General features: G+C 39.9%; 1 protein-coding gene across 3 annotated transcripts in view; it reads right to left on the reverse strand.

Annotated features, from left to right (window-relative positions):
• LOC102208562 (ephrin type-A receptor 6-like) overlaps positions 1 to 14,165 on the reverse strand; it is a 75,079-nt gene extending 60,914 nt beyond the window's left edge. Inside the window, exons 1-3 of one of the 3 annotated variants that reach the window (XM_013908478.1) lie at positions 14,146 to 14,165; positions 13,563 to 13,705; positions 4,286 to 4,354 (exon numbers count right to left, since the gene is read on the reverse strand). In XM_013908478.1, the coding sequence (XP_013763932.1) occupies positions 4,286 to 4,354; positions 13,563 to 13,641 (148 nt within the window). In that variant the 5' untranslated portion in view covers positions 13,642 to 13,705; positions 14,146 to 14,165. Of the gene's footprint in view, positions 1 to 4,285; positions 4,355 to 13,562 lie in introns of all 3 variants that reach the window. The other 2 variants (XM_005724221.1, XM_013908479.1) reach the window with 2 other exon arrangements.
• Between the last annotated feature and the right edge of the window lie 1,908 nt (positions 14,166 to 16,073).

The following is a 16,073-nucleotide window of genomic DNA, read 5'->3' on the forward strand; positions in this document are numbered from 1 at the left end:
CTGTGAGTGCACAGCGCCTACCCACAGGCGCACTCACTCTCTATTGTGAGTGAAAAAGAAAGAGATAAAGCCCACCTCCGACACAGTGTGTTTGTTCATTTAGCTGTGATCACATGCAAAAATGTTAGCAGTATGACGTCAGGTCAGTCCCTTTGCTCCTTTGCACATCCATTATGGAGTCACGCCAAGAGTTTATGCTCTAATAGCTAATCTGACTCAGCGACCATTTGAAAAGACAAAAGCACGGAGCAGTCTGATTTCAGCATTAGTGTTAGTGGTGGTGTTTTTGCATGAGCATGTTAACAACAGTTTATTTGTGTGAATCCACGGCTGCATTGTGTATACAAATGTAGCAATCCCTCGCTGTCTGCACTCTGGTCACGGCTCAGGCATGAAGAGAGCCATTATCTGGCCCTTGCTAAGCCCCCTGAGCCAATTTGATATGATGAATGTGCAATTTCCTTTGTCTCCACACAGCCAGTTAATTACAATCTCTATCAATAAAGTATGTCCCACTTCAGTGGTCGACATTATAGACCAAAGAGTCACATCTTCAGACGACCTGTCACTCTAGTGTACGGCGGACTTTGCCAAATCTGGACTAATTTAATGGGGTTGTGACTGTTTTGAGAACAAGTTAGATAACCAGAGTAGATACACTTTGAGGGAGACTTAATGAACCACTTTAGTATTTACAGAGACTTCATTTAGCCTTGATTCCCAGCTGGTAATTAAGGTCTGAATTATAATAAGGTGGCCTTGCCTCTGTTCAAAAGGAGGACATAGAGAGATGTAGGGAGGGAGCCTGTGAGACAGACCAAGGGAGACAGAAAGATATTGATTTGGACCAAATTAGAAGAGTCTTTGATGATCATGAGCAATGTTCCACGGCACGTTTGGCAGCACAAAATTTTCCAGTAACTCCCTTCTCTGTCCCAAAAAGTTGATTCTGTTCAGCTGGACGCAGCGTTTTCAGTGGGAGAAAAGTTTCGTCACTCATCCAAGTGACTTCTTCAGGCTCAGCTGACTGCAGTCCCTTCTCTGTCTGTCTCTCCTTCTGTTACACATATACATAAAGCCAAGCGCACACATAAACATACATGCATAGCAATGTGGGAATGAAACTATTAACTTCCACAACTATCTTTTGAGCCAGGAAATAATGGTCCAAGACCACAGTGGAGGCAATTTGATACACCGTTTTTGTTTTTCACGCAAGCACAATTACACTGGTAATCACTTATCAGGAGTCCAAATCACATTAGTTTTGTCTGTGCATTGCTTTAGAAGCATAATAACCTGAAGCTGGTTTTTTTTTGTTGTTTTTTTTTAAAAAGGTTCTGCACTATCGGATTATTGCAGAGGCACACTTTGGGAGATGTACGGTGTGGCTCTGCAAAGCTTTTGGGACAAATCTCACTGCAACATAATGAAAGGGTTTGATGGCTTACAAGAGCTGTCACTATTTGAAGGCAGGCTGTTTTGAGTATGTTCTGTAATTTTAACCATTACGTTGATTGGTTACATTTCCTTTCATCGGCCAATGAAACCTTTGCAAGTGGAACTGCCATTCCTGTAACCAGCTATTCATACCAAGGTAAAGGGCTGTATATCATCAGACAGGACATTCAACAATATTCTCCTTCTGAAATCAGAAACATGCTCTAATATTTCTGTATGCTGTAACGCTTTTTTATGCCATAGCAGATGGTCTGAACGGGATCAAAAGTGTGATCGGGGACTTCTGCTTCTAACAGTAAAACAATATCCTGTGTAATGATCTCCTGTGTCCTTCCTTTACCCGAGACACGTTGGGTGTCTGCACATTACAGGAGTTATGTTGCAGGCTGTTTCATATCAGAGGTTTCCTGCGGAGTTCAGAAGTGCCATGGGGCTGTTTTTCCGAGAGTCGGTCCTTGTTTTAAAAAGGCGATGTGATGCACATTCCTTTCAGTGGTTTCCCAGTCTTTCACTAATCTACAGGTGACAGTAACGCAACAAGACACGACTAATGATGACAAAGGCAGGGGAGAAGAACACTTCAAGCTCATGAATTTTTGAAAGAGGCTTTGCAATTGCTTGATAAGTAAGGAAATACGCATTTACCATTTTCTCACTTAACTGTCTGCACCTTCCTTTGAAGATTTCCATTTACAAGAATATCATCCTACACTTTTATGTTGTAAAGAACTAAAGAACCTCTGTTGCTTAGCCTTCTTTGACCTCTGATTCTTGTTGTCTAGTAAGTGCACAGACCAGAAGGGTTTGGGGGTTTTTTTTGTTTTTGAAAGCCTAATGCAGAGACAAACTGTGTTTTAAGTAGTAGTTTGCAGAATATGTCTGTGCATATATGCATGCGTGCATATGTGCGTGCGCGTGCGTGTGTGTGTGTGTGTGTACTCGCAGGTGGTTCATTAACACTATCTAGACACTGAGTAGTCAGGATCCCTAAATATTTTAGGATATGTATATAAGGTATGAGGATAAGGATACTCCACAAGGCTGAGCTCCACCAGGGTGACAGACAGTTCTATAAGGACCCCTGGCTTTTCTTTTTTTTTAAGTTTCCTGGATGTGGTTAGAGAAAGCCACTGGGAAAAAAATGAATCATTATTTTCTATGAGATGATAATAAAAGTGGACAGCAGCATCTAATTCATCTGACTCTGAGCACAGATGATGCAGGTTCCTGAAAAAGTCATTCCAACGTCTGTCTAAATGTTACTGCTGATCAGATGAAATGATCCCATAGAAAGGACGATGTGTCAGATACCTGCTTCATGAAATACAAAGCAGATCAGTGGATAAAGAAAAAAAGAGTTTTTAATTTGGTGAATATTTCATTGGCAGTAATTGTACCAGATGCTAGTTTCAATAAATGATTTGTGTACGAGCCATTTATCAAGGAAGAACATTTGCTTTGTTTTTTGAGAATTTTTGCATTTTTATTTTGATTGATCAGAGGAAGAAAAGGGCAAAAAATGAACTCAAACTCCTGGACTCACTGTCTAATCATAGTTTAACCAACACAGGTAAACACAATGTTTGCCTGTCACAACGTGGATCTCTTCACAAGCTGAAATCATGGCTCCGTTGCAGCTTGACCTTGTGGCCTCTTCTTGTTATGTTAGGTTTAACACTTGTTTGAAACCTTTTAATCTGCTCTGTTTACAGACAACGAAATTCTATACAATTCAATGTTTTTGTACATTTTTTATAAAGTGCCCCGAGGCAGCTGCTGCTGTGACTTGGCATTAAAAAAATATAATGTAATTGAATTGAACTAAACTGAAAATCATGCCTCACAGTAAAATAAATAGAATGTAGAAGTATACATAATCTTAAAAAGAAGCAGCAGTGACAATATTAGAAAGTTTTTACTACTTGTACTGTGCGATGTGCAGTGTGTACATGTGTGTAATCGCCTACAGTGGAGTCAGTGCTTTCACAAGGACATGTGTGATGGAGGCATGGAGCTCTGTAGATGAGCTGCTCCTCAGTCTTTTAGGTGGTTTGTGTTGACCTTCATCCACCACACAGCAGAGGTTCATACAGGAAGTGGGTTGAATGTTTTTAGTGCCACAAATTGTGTTTATGTCTGGGGGGTCTGGTTCACCTTCACCGTGCAATTATTGTTGTTGTGTTATTCTATTTACTCCATTTTATTCTATTTGTTATTTTAATGCTGGCCTTGGAAACAGATTCAGTTCTTTCATTTTTTTAACATGTTGAATGACCACCTAACGATCTGTCTAATCCCTTATGATCATCAGCTGGACAAATGCTGCACTACATAGTGGCACAGCTGGTAGAATGGTTGTGATGCTGAGATTGTTCAGCTCAGGGCAGTAGGCTGTCTCCCCTATAAGCACCACTACTGTGTTTCCAACTAACTTTATAATGGCACGAATGGGGTTACAGTCATGGGTCAAACGTTTGGAGAGCATTGGGCTCAACATTAACCCTGTGAAGTACCCTTTACTTAGAATAGAGTGAAAGAGGTTGGTCAGAGACAAAGTTTATGATGCAGGTTTTTGCAGTTTGCTGACCAATTTCTGAAGAATGATGGTGTTTGATGCAGCTCTCTGAAGTCCACTGACATAACGGTTTCATCTTTTAGTTGAGGATGAGATGAGAGGTAGGCAAAGTTATACGTATCTAGCTTAGTGGTAGAAGATGCTTCTGATTTGTGACAGGGCACGCTTCTCGAGAGATTGATTGATTGATTGATTGATTGATTGATTGATTGATTGATTGATTGATAATACTTGTGAGATGTTCCTCACCTGGCATTAAGACCAATGTTGGGTCCTCATAGGGTGGGGTATTCAGTAGAGGAGACTTGCTGGTCTGGTCTGTCAAATGGGGAAAGAACTGAAAAGTGTCAGACAGCTTGCAGTCATCACTGGGTGGTCTTTTTGTCCATCAGTTTATACTTAAAACCTTTCCATATGCTGTGGGATGGTTTGTTGTAAAAATAGTTCACAATGTGCTCATGTGGCTTTGAAGTTTTCCCCATGATTCAGGCTTGTTTGTCACTTTATCTGACATCTGCATCCCACTCCCTAAATGGCATCCTCACACTGCTGTTTATCCATGGCCTCAGGCTAGGAAACACCTAAGAGGTGTTTTTATGTTAACACATTTTCTGTGCAAAAGTTTATGTAACTAGGGACTTAACCAGCATGTACCTCTAGGCCTGATTCTTCTGCAAACAAATCCCACTCTGTGTTATCAAAATTGTGCTGCAGCACTGAGGTGGCTTCCCCAGGCTGTACTTGTACTGTCCTGATAGCTGTTTTTTTGTTTGTTTGTTTGTTTGTTTGTTTGTTTGTTTGTTTTTTGGGGGGGGGGGGGGTGGTTTTGTTTTTTTTTGTGTGGGGGGTTGTGTTGTTTCATTACACTTAAGCTGGAGTCAGACTTAGGGAAATGTGGTCTAGATGTAAATAAGACATTTTAATGTAATTTGAGTAGAATAGACTTTGGGTCTTGTTCCCTCTTGTTGGAAAGTTGACATTTCAGTGGATAACCAGCTTAAGATCTGGTTCAAGTCCCTGTCAGCTCATCATTACTGCCATCATATAGCTTTTTCGGTGTTAGCTTAGCATTACCATGCAGAGGAATACTGCCATGGCTGTCACCGTCATGAATTAATCCGAGAGAAAAAATGTTCTGCAACTGAACAACTCCCAGTCCGGGCAGCTGTGTTTTTCACTGTTCCTCAGGTCCCTCATCTGGTCTGCTCTGTAAACAAAACTAGCATCTAGCTCTATGGCTGCATCACTTTTGTAATGACTGTCACACTGTGCATCATTATTCTCAGTCGCATCTCATTCTTGTTTACAATCCAACAGGAACTACAAGGAGCAGGCTCAGAAGCGCCGGTTTAAACAGGTTCACCCAATCATGGGTATTATATGTCCCCCACGGCACATCTGGCCCTTTGGTTGTCCCTGACCATCCATGTGAGGTCAATGGAAAATTAGGATTCCCATGTAAATAAGTATAAATCATTCAGTTTGTCCCATTTGAACCATCAAATACTCTTTGATAAACTCCTCCTCACAGAATTGCTCACTTCATTGCTTTGTTCTGAAGGTGAATTTACATATGTTTATGCAAGCAAATGCAGCTTCAGTATAAATGCATTGTAACAGATGTTTATAGAAGTTGTGAGATTGCTAATCCTGAAAGATGTCAGCTCACATTTAAAAAAAGAAAAAAAAAGAAGAACAAGAAGAAGAAAGATTGATACAGAATGTAGAATTTTAAACAAGACATGGACTTATTTGTAAAGACAGAGGTAAAGCTGTGTGCTTAGTTAGTTCGTAAACAGCAGATTGCTGTGTTTAACGATTACAACTTGAATCACCATTAAGAGACTAAACACGAAGAGAAAAGTGGGAATCTCAATCTTTTTTAGCAAATCTGCAGAAACAACAAGAACTTTTTACTAAGCTTTACACATCTAGGGATGGAGCAATCAAGTCCAGATTTGTCATTTCCTACAAAATCCCCAAAAAACATCTCTTAGGGAGTTTCTCAAAGTGTGTTTGTTAGATTCTGATGCACTAATATGCTGAAAAAGGATGCATTCGAGAGTATGGCTCTTTCCTGGTGAACCAATAATAACAACAATTATTATAAGGACAGAGGACATTGCAGGAATTTTGGAGTTTGAAGGCCTTTACTTACAGGATAAGTAATATCCGTGTGAATATTCCACTATTACTTCATTAAAAATATTTTTCAGGCTCAACTATTCTTAATTCAGCCGTTCCCTCTGACTGTGTGGTTTCGCAGGATGAATATGCACTTTTCATTTCTTTGAACCAAGCTAAATATTTTTGCATGTGAATAAACAGATCTTACCAATCAGACCACTGCATTTGACAAGTGTAGCTCAAAGTGTGCCTCAAAGACACACCAGTACTGAATACACAATCATATAGAAATAATAAAATAATACTATTTTACCTCAGACACACAGCTAGACACTGCTCCAGGTCAATCGGCTCTCCAAAATTATTTCTCTGCTCCCTCAAATGTGGTCCCAGCTGTGTTAACAAGAGCTAAATCTGCTCCACAGACATACTGAAATATGTACGAATGCAGTCGGGGTACAGCTTAAACTCCTGGACCAAACCATGAAATTCTTCCTGCTGCTGCCTTCTCTTGAGAACTATGTGAACCCAAAATCTCTGTTTCACCCTTTTCTTGTTTAGAAACATCAGGACCAGCTCATCATGGCTTGATGTTGACTTTATTTTTTTCATAAATTTTTGTCTTAGGATGAATTTTCAGCAAAAATGCAATAAGTTCAGTGTGTATATACGTCATCTGACAAGTTCACATCTGAAAAATGTTAAATTGCCCATCACTTTTATGCAATAGTGTCTAATGGCCTTTAGTTAACCTTGAATATCTATGACACACAACGTACGTATCTTTGTACTTGGGAAAGTGAAAGAGTGTGAGAATATGAAGGAGCTAGCACAGTTAAAGTGGACCCTCTGTCTCTTTAGCAGTAAATAGTTCTTTGTTGTTAGGCTAGCTGCACTTGAATGGAAAATCCAGCTGTTAGCCGTAATGTTCGGGATTGTTAAGCACTTTATAATTGAGAACGGTGTCTTTTTGAGTCACTGGACTGATAAGCTGGAGTGAGACACAATCACAGCTGATCCAGTCCAAACATCCATCAGCATGTCTGCAGGAAAAAAAGAAAATCTCCAAATTGGAATCTCCTTTTCTCAAATTTGGACTTTGCTTTTCCTCACTTCTAATATGACGTAATCCAGTCAGTGACATGTGACATGGAAAAAAATGTCTCCAAAAAGTGTGGTATCTCTTCCTCAGAGCCTCTGTTTTTTGGGGGGGATGTTTTTGTCCATCGCACACATCGACCTATTTTTCCTGCTAATATGCTGATTCCATTCATGATCATGCTTTGGTAAGAAACACAGTATGTCTGTGGTGTGATGTGTAGTAACCTGTTATGTTATAAACTGCTTGGATGTGCTTAGGGAAAAAAAGAGAATATTCTATTTCATAAAATAGTGCTGATCCCATCAGCTGATTGCGCCGCTCAGTATACCCGGCCAGAGGAGGAGAAATCAGAGTTTCTGACTTGAGTTTGTCCTGTGAACCACTCGAGTCACCTAACTCAAACAGACCCTCCTCCACACAATCTTCATTCATAAAGTGCTTTGAAAAGGCAAACATTAGAGCTAACAGGTGTTGGAAACAAGTGTTTCAGTGCAGCTAGCCAAACAACAAAGAGTCACTTACTGCTAAAAGAGAGACAGTGAAAGTTGATATCCTCGGTATATCCTCGGTTTCTTAACATAAAGCTCATTGTTACATCCAATACAAAAGTGATCCCCTTACAGTGTTGGGTAAGTTACATTAAATTAGTAACTTAGTTACATTACTAGTTACTTCTATCAAAAGTAACTCAGTTACTTCAAGTTACTCGTTACTTTCAGAGTAACTAGTTACTAGGGAAAGTAACTTTGGTTTCACTCAGAATTCTCTTGTTAATGTGTTGCTTCTGTAACTGGATACCCAGCAAGATTGCCAGTCTTCTAGCTTGCTTACTTACAACAAGTGCACTGTGCCACCTACCAATAGAAAGGGAAAAATAATGTGCACATTTCCACGAGAGAAATCCCACACCTGATTCTATCCTAGCCTGCTTTTTACATCCAACACAAAAACTGCAGTCGTGGTGCTTTTGATTGTACTCAGAACTCGGAAATTCTGCCTTTCGAATAGGAAAGATGTAGGTAACACCAGACTGCAGATGAGCTGCATACAGGGCTGGACTGGGACAAAAAAATCATCCCGGGCATTTTGACTAGAGGAAAAATCATAAAGCCTTTGAATGAAAATAAACACTGTTGTGACAGTGATGTACACTGTTCTGATGGTATATATGTCTCAATCTATCAATGAAGGACATCACCTGGTTTCATCTTCATGTTTCCCTCTCACCAGATATACAAACCGACATCATGACCAGCAGGTTTACAGCTGTGGCTCCAGCAAACATCAGCTGATACTAGAAATTAATATTAAATACATTCTAACAACAGCTGATAAAGCTTAAAAGTGCTGCTGTTGTTTACCGCGACATCTGCTGGTTTCCTCTTTCTGGCGCAAAGTGGGCGATAAATAAACAAGAGAGAAAAGCCGATCAGCTGATCATTGATCAGTTTCATGATTGAAGTAGAAACAGGAGAGGGAAGGGAGAGAATGAGAGAGAAGAGGCAGCTGTGCAGCAAAGACACAGAATAACTCCAGCTTTGTGCCTTTTTCATTGTAGGGACAAACTGTTCCTTTTCACCTCAATACGAAACGCGTAATATTTTCTCTGAATACGAGACGATTCCGTTTTTTACGGGACGGCTGGCAACTCTAATAATTAACATTATGAACAAAATAAAGTTCAACATCAGTAACATAGCACCCACCCAGCTGTATAGAAACTCCGTCATGCTAGCTAGCACGCAGTATGAAAAAGTCAGCATAACGAAAATAAACTCCACCTAAACTTGGTTCATATCTGACCCAGAGAGACTGCAGGTCATAACTTCTTACCTGAAGTTCAGTTCACCTGATACTCGGACCAGCGGCCGCTTCGCGTCTCTCCTCTTGCCTCCCTTTTCCTTCATCCACCTGCTGCCTCCACCACTTGCTAATGTTATTGAATCTGTGGAAGCTCCGCGATAGCCACCACACGAAGTAACGAATAACAAGCCTATCTAAATCCCAGTAACGAGTAACGCGTTCCCGGTTTTGGCATAATAACTAGTTACCGTGCTCGTTACCATAATAATAACGTAGTTACTGTAACGCGTTACTTAATAACGCGTTAGTCCCAACACTGTTCCCTTACAATGCAATCTAGTTTAGTTCCTTTGTTTTTCCCTGAATTATTAGTTCTGTTATTATTTAGGTAACATAAACTAATGTAAGTCTATTGATTGCAGCCAAACAACCAACCCGGTGATGTCAAGTTCTGTACTGACACAAGATGGTACTAAATATGTTCTAAAAACTTTCACGTTCAACATTTATTTCTTAAATTCAGCTTCACAGACAATTGAAATCCATGTAAGTTTTTGATAGCAGGGCTCCTTGGTGTAAATTAGCCTCTGTACACGAAGCATTTCATGTCCTCTTTAAAGAGTATATGGCAGGGACTGATTTCTCAATGGATGCAACATCACGCTTGGCTAGGTTATGAAATAGACAGCCATCAGTTTTAACACCTGCCAGTTTGTCCCGAGTCTGACTGGGAACAATGCTGCACTGTTAAAGCAAGTGCAAAATAAAAGTGTCTGAGATTATCCCAGAGCTCTAATTCATATTATTGCATTTTAATATACATCAGGAGACGTTGTGTAAATCAGTGCTAAAAATTAGCCATGTTGTTTAACTAAATTAGTTAACTTCCCCAATGCGAAAGCACTGAGTTATATATAATTTATTTCACATTTGGAGGAGTATGAGAATGCACATGGTGACATAGGCTACCACACAGCTGTCAGTTTCCTCAGCCTTGGCAAATTCCTAAAAGGAGTTGAAATTCTCGGGTTTGTGAAAGGAAAGGTAAAGTTTTTGATGTTATCGCGCTTCCATATCAACCTCAGACATCGAACCTGACTTTAATCCCTTGTTCATACCCAAAACAGACTGAATTTGTCTCACATAGAAAACAAGACTGAGAAAGATGATGTAATTAATTAAAAGAGTAACACTTTGTATGAAGGTAAAAATATTTGAAATTCAGCAAGAATTTGCACAATTGTTTGTGTTGTGCATGTTGATTAAATGGTGATAGAATGTGTGTGTTTTGCCTCTGCCTAGTTCATATTTTAATTGGCTAATTGTAATATTTATTCTCATCAGTAATAGTTTATAAAGAGATCAAATTAATATTACTATTAGGCAGAATTGAGTTCAGCTTATTTGTGCAGCCCTACAAAACAGTTCCAGTTTTTCATGTGGCCCCTTGAGGAAAATTAATTTCCCACCCCTCGGTTACCCTAGCCCACTTCCTGCACTTTTCTTCGTGGTCGTGCCACTTCATTAGTGGGACAGTTATTCCTGTGGAGAATGGTGTGCACAACATCTTCAGCAGGATAAAAACTGCGTCAAATACAAGATCCACGTCATAGTACCTGATAGATAATAGAAAGATGGTAATCGACGCATACGTAACGAAGGCTGCTATTTTGTTAATGAACAATAGATTAAGAGAACTGAAAACGTGAGGGTGACAGCAGAAGAGAGCTGAACACCTGCATCTGCACAAGCCACCATTACAGTTCTCTTCACTTTACCCATTTTTTAATCTGTTCTCTGGACCCCTTTGTGGGAAAGGGCACAGATGGTGAACGCACACATTTTCTTTTTTTTTTATTGTTAATTGTCATTAGAATAATTATTCTCATGTTTTAATCAAAGCATGCATGACTATGCAGACTTATCTGTGATAACACTACATAACAGTGCACCAACTATTTATCTACCCTTCATGTGGACCTCAATGAAGTATAACAGGAATGACAACTTGTCTGCGTTATGTGCAACTCTCCTAGTATAATTCTAACCAAACGACCTCAGGGAAACAGACACCTGTTTGGAGCTTCCAGTCTTCCCAGTGGATACCTGGGAAAAGAGTTCCTGTTCCATCCACAGGTTGTATGTTAAAAAAATTAATAAACCTAGATTTTTGTTAGATAAAAGCAGACAAATACAATCCCAATAAAATCTTTTACTCTCTGCATGGAGTGTTTACCTGACAAATGTAATTTGCCAGTAGAAGTCAGACTACAAAGAGAAACAGAAAGCTTCTGGTGAAAATCCTATCCTTTAGAGATTCTGCATGTTCACCTGCATTCATTTGTCGTAGAAATGAGCCTATAAGCAGGCTATATGGGCTTAGGTTTAGCAGTTTGTCATGTAGTAAAGTGTCATGCAGTCTGAAAGACTGCAGACTGATTCTACTTCATGTACCAGATGAGCAATTTTAATTCAAGTCAGCGGGGGACATGTGAGTCTGGGATCCACTTCTTCTCAACACTTCCATGGCTGAACTGCTGTCCACAGGAATCTAATAAAAGCAAGACTCTAGACTCTAAACCGAAACTGACAAAAGAAAGACTCCAAGGAATGAATTAGATACTTTACTGGAAACACAAACATGTCAGGCTCAATTGCTTACAAACTACACTTATTTAAGGTTACTCACAAGTTGGAGAGCCTCTCATTAGCTAAGAACAAGCCTAACCTATTATGTTACAAAAGAGCCTTGTTCTGACCAGCACATCAACTGTGTAGTTTTGCACCACAGTGTGGATGTCTGTGCTGAATTCCCACTCCTATACATTATAATGCAAAAAATGCTGCTTCCATATTATCGCCTATTCTTGTGAGAACGCTGACTTTACAGAAATGCCGTATAAGAGCCTCGTCTAAAAGGTTCTCTTTTGACAATAAGCAGATTGAAATTATTTATGAACAATTAAGTTTAAACGGTAATTTACCACTCCCTTTAACAATCTTCAATATACTTTATAGAAAACAAATATGTTTTATGACTCAATTAAAACCCCCACAGACACTATCTTCTGACTCTCATTTTCTTTTTTTCTATGAGGGCATAAACATGTGATTCACATTCAGAAAACTCACTCAGACACATTGCACCATCTAACATAGATTAGCTTGTTCACACTACATTTTAAGCACCTCACGATGTCATTTTTTCAAGTTTCCCCTGTGTGCATCCCCTCTTCTTTAAGCCTGTCACCACCACAGGCAGACAGACATCCTGTGGGGGAAAATGAGTGTGCGCCCACACACACACAGACACACACACTCCCACAAAAGACAGAAAAATGTAGTGAAGGAGACTTTGACATTTGGCTAGCGAAGCTCCTGTCATCTTTGAAAACGTGTATCCTACACATTAAACATTCAGGAAGGAATATTAAACTGACCTCTTTGCAAACGTGCAAAGAGGAAGATGTCAAGAACAGATTGCATTAGGGCAACCATTTACCCATGTGACTTGCAAGCACAACGAAGGAGAAATAACACTATTATTTCCTGTCTTTCTCAAACATATGCAACCGCACACTGATGTCAGCATGACTTGAAAATGAATCCTGAAATATGGAGAGCTATTCTGATGAAGCTACTGTCAACCACTGGCCCAGCATAATAAGATTCACCTGCCTTAGAGGAATCCTCTTCGCAATATAAGGGGCTGCCATTTACAGTAGCACTGAGTGGTTCCTATAGCTGTGGTGATGTTTCTGTGCACTTGGAGGTGAATAAGATGTCATTTTGGCTCAAGGAGCTTCAGCCTGTAGACCAAGCAGCAGACAGCCTCCATGGTGTGAATCTTTTTTTGTTGTTGTTGTTTTTTGCAGTTGAACTCTCGGTGTGTTGTGTATTATGAAACTGAAATGCATGTGCAGTGCGGATTCTTTTTAAACCTGTGCCTTTCCACTGAAATGACTGTATGTTGAGTGTTTAGAAAATTTCACATTAACAATAGTATCATTTTAAGTCAAATGATCTGAAAAACTTCCTGACTTAATGTTGCCTTTGGATGATGTGTGCTGTAAGCAATACAGGATCATTAATTAGGACAAAACACAAACGTATTGAAACCAAGACTGACATCTATGGGTCCGGCCGACAAAATGAAAATCTCAGATGCATTTTCAGGCTGCAAATGCAGAGTGCACTTTGAAATCCGTCAAACGCTAATGTTGTAGTTATTGTTTGACAAATGCCGGGAAGCTGCATAAGAGAGAAAATTCCACAAATCACAAATAAAAAGCAAATCCGTCAGGCTTTAATGGGTGAACAAATTATTAACTTGTTTCGTTAAATATTCATCATGCACGTGTTCTCAAATGTTGAAAAAGGCTGTACTTTGCGTTTTGCGTGTGAGCGTGCGTGTTGTGTTTTTGTTTGAGGAGACTAATTTGGTGCATCCACCCTTGTTCTAAGTGTGTGGTCATTGTGACGCCCTTTACTCACCTTGATTTGAGGTTCCCGGGTCCGACAGGATACTTTTAAGCAAGAACAAAAACACGCAGTATTTCCCACGGGAGCTCATCGTTGAGTCAGACAAGTGCGCTCAGAAGTGAAACGTTGCACAGACTCCTAAACAGATCTCCTCGCTGAAAAGGTAAGGTTTGTATCATAAAGGAGGATAGTGAAAGCCCCCCCAGCCCCCAGTATCCAGATTCAGGAGGTCACGGTCGCATCCACGGGAGTTCGTTCTCTCTCTCTCTCTCTCTCTCTCTCACTCTCTCTTTAGGCACGCATACCGGACACCTCCGTGTGAGCACGGGCAGACACCGCCAGTCTTTGTGCGCAAAACCCCGACAACTTAAGCTGCAGTAACTTAAATGATAACAATACTTAATTCGATGAGTATTGATCTGTGAACCTCAAAACACGCACAGGGTAACGTTTGCAAGCGCACAAAACGACAAAAGTGTCCAAAAGCGAAGTTCCGACGATTGTGTGCGTGGCAAAGTCAGTGGGCAGCGCTTGTTAGTCAGTGTTTTCATCCCCAACCGAGAGAAGAAAAAGGGAACAATCCCGAACGACTCACTTGCAGCCGGTGCATCCCCTGTTGTGTTTCTGTATCACTGCGTGTATCTCGCGCTCCCTCTCCCTCCTCTCAGGATAGGAGGGATGCTCTGGCGCAGGCTGAGGAGCTGTTTTTTTTGTACCACAACCAGACATTCAGCTGCCAAGTCCTTGCAAGCAAATAAAACTTGTTCTTGTTGATATGTGACCTCATTTCTCACTTTACATCATGTAAAATGCGTAATTTCCATCGGCTTCTGCTGTGGTATTGATTCCATCGGACGTTAGGGGATATAGAGGGAAATATGAAGCCATTATTAGACTAGTGTATCAATTCTGTGCTGTGATGTAGGTTATACCTGCATTGGATTATGTTGTTGGAATAGTAATGTGTCTGGGGCAGTTTCTATTTATGGTGGCAGGGAGGAAGGAAAGCAGACAGATATGGTTTAAGTTAATACAGAGTATGATGGACTGAATGTGCACTCAAACAGACACACACATAGATCTTGCAGTGGGTGTCTTAATAGAAATGAACCAAATTAATGATTTACAGTTACACTGTAAGCTCTGGATAAAACATGTGTAGAGAAGACTTTCATCTCGATTCCAAAGACCCATCCTGATTAATGGCCTGTGAGCCTCAAGCTGTAACACAATAGTGGAAACAACTGTTAGAGTCTGCAGACAGAGGGATGATATAATCACCGTATGGACTCCAGAGTTACAGGTCAGGTGAGGGAGAGTAAATGTGCTCCAATCTGGGGCCTTTCAGTGGAGTTTGCATATTCTCCCTGTATGATTTTTCTAGGTACTCCACCTTCCCGTCACGGTCCAAAGACATGCATGCCGTTAGATTAACTGGCAGTTCTAAACTGACTATGAGTGTGAATGGTTGTATGTCTCTCGATGTTAGCTCTGCGATAGATTGACAACCTGTCCATGATTACTGAGACTAACTTTGGTAAATCTAATTGTTATAACCCAAAGCAACTTCAATGCTTTTTTTTGTTAGTTTTTTTTAAATCAAGTTGTTTATCAGGAAAAAGGGCAACTGAATGAATCCTGAATGGAGAACATCTGCTGTCAGTGGCTTCTTGTTTAAGAGAATGCATTTACTTTTAATTAAAGTTCTAGATAATTTAGCCAATTTTAAGTAGACAAAAAATATTAACTTTCAAAATCAACTTTTTTAGATTCCCTTTCTTTAACTTTGTTTTTATAACAAATATAGAGCTCATTGGTTCTTTGGCTATGACTCAAGTGGTTACCTAGTGTAACATCACCTGCTTCTTTGGGCACTAACGATACAGTGGTGCTGTACACAGCAGCCTTTCTTGGTTCGTTATCAAGTGTAATGTACATAATATGGACACTGCCAGTCAACAGAGTTTAAGCCTTCTGATAATGTTGCTGCAGGTCTCTGGGAGTCGTGTCAGCCTTCTTGACAACAACCACATAAAAATCATGGAAACACCCCTGAATCTCACAGACAGTGAAACCTGAAAATGACCATATTTTACAATATATTTTAAAAAGAGAAAAAGAAAAAAAGTAAAGTATTTGCACTTGTTTTCAGCGTTATGTTTTTCTCTTGTATCCTCCATTTGAACTGCTGTTTGAAAGACTAGTGGCTATTGATCCTAACGGTCAATTTTAAGCCATTTACTTCCCGCAGAGGGAATTGAATGTAACTGCTTTCCATATTTTCATGATTCTATTTTTGCTCTATAAGCAAACGGAGTGAGTGCATGTTTCCTACAAACATTTTTTTCTCAAAGAATGAGTCCTCATTAAAATCATCCATTTCCCAGAAATTTAGTGCAGATATTCAATATTTCCTAACGATTGCAGTTGTCACTGTTACAGGCATGTTTGCGACTGCGAATTTAGATGTCACAGTGAGTGGAGGTTTAATCTATAAACTATGTTGTCTGACATCGGTATGCA

This window comes from Pundamilia nyererei, unplaced genomic scaffold (genome assembly GCF_000239375.1).
Source record: "Pundamilia nyererei isolate P.nyererei 1_Seehausen unplaced genomic scaffold, PunNye1.0 scaffold00011, whole genome shotgun sequence".
Classification (NCBI taxonomy): domain Eukaryota; kingdom Metazoa; phylum Chordata; class Actinopteri; order Cichliformes; family Cichlidae; genus Pundamilia; species Pundamilia nyererei.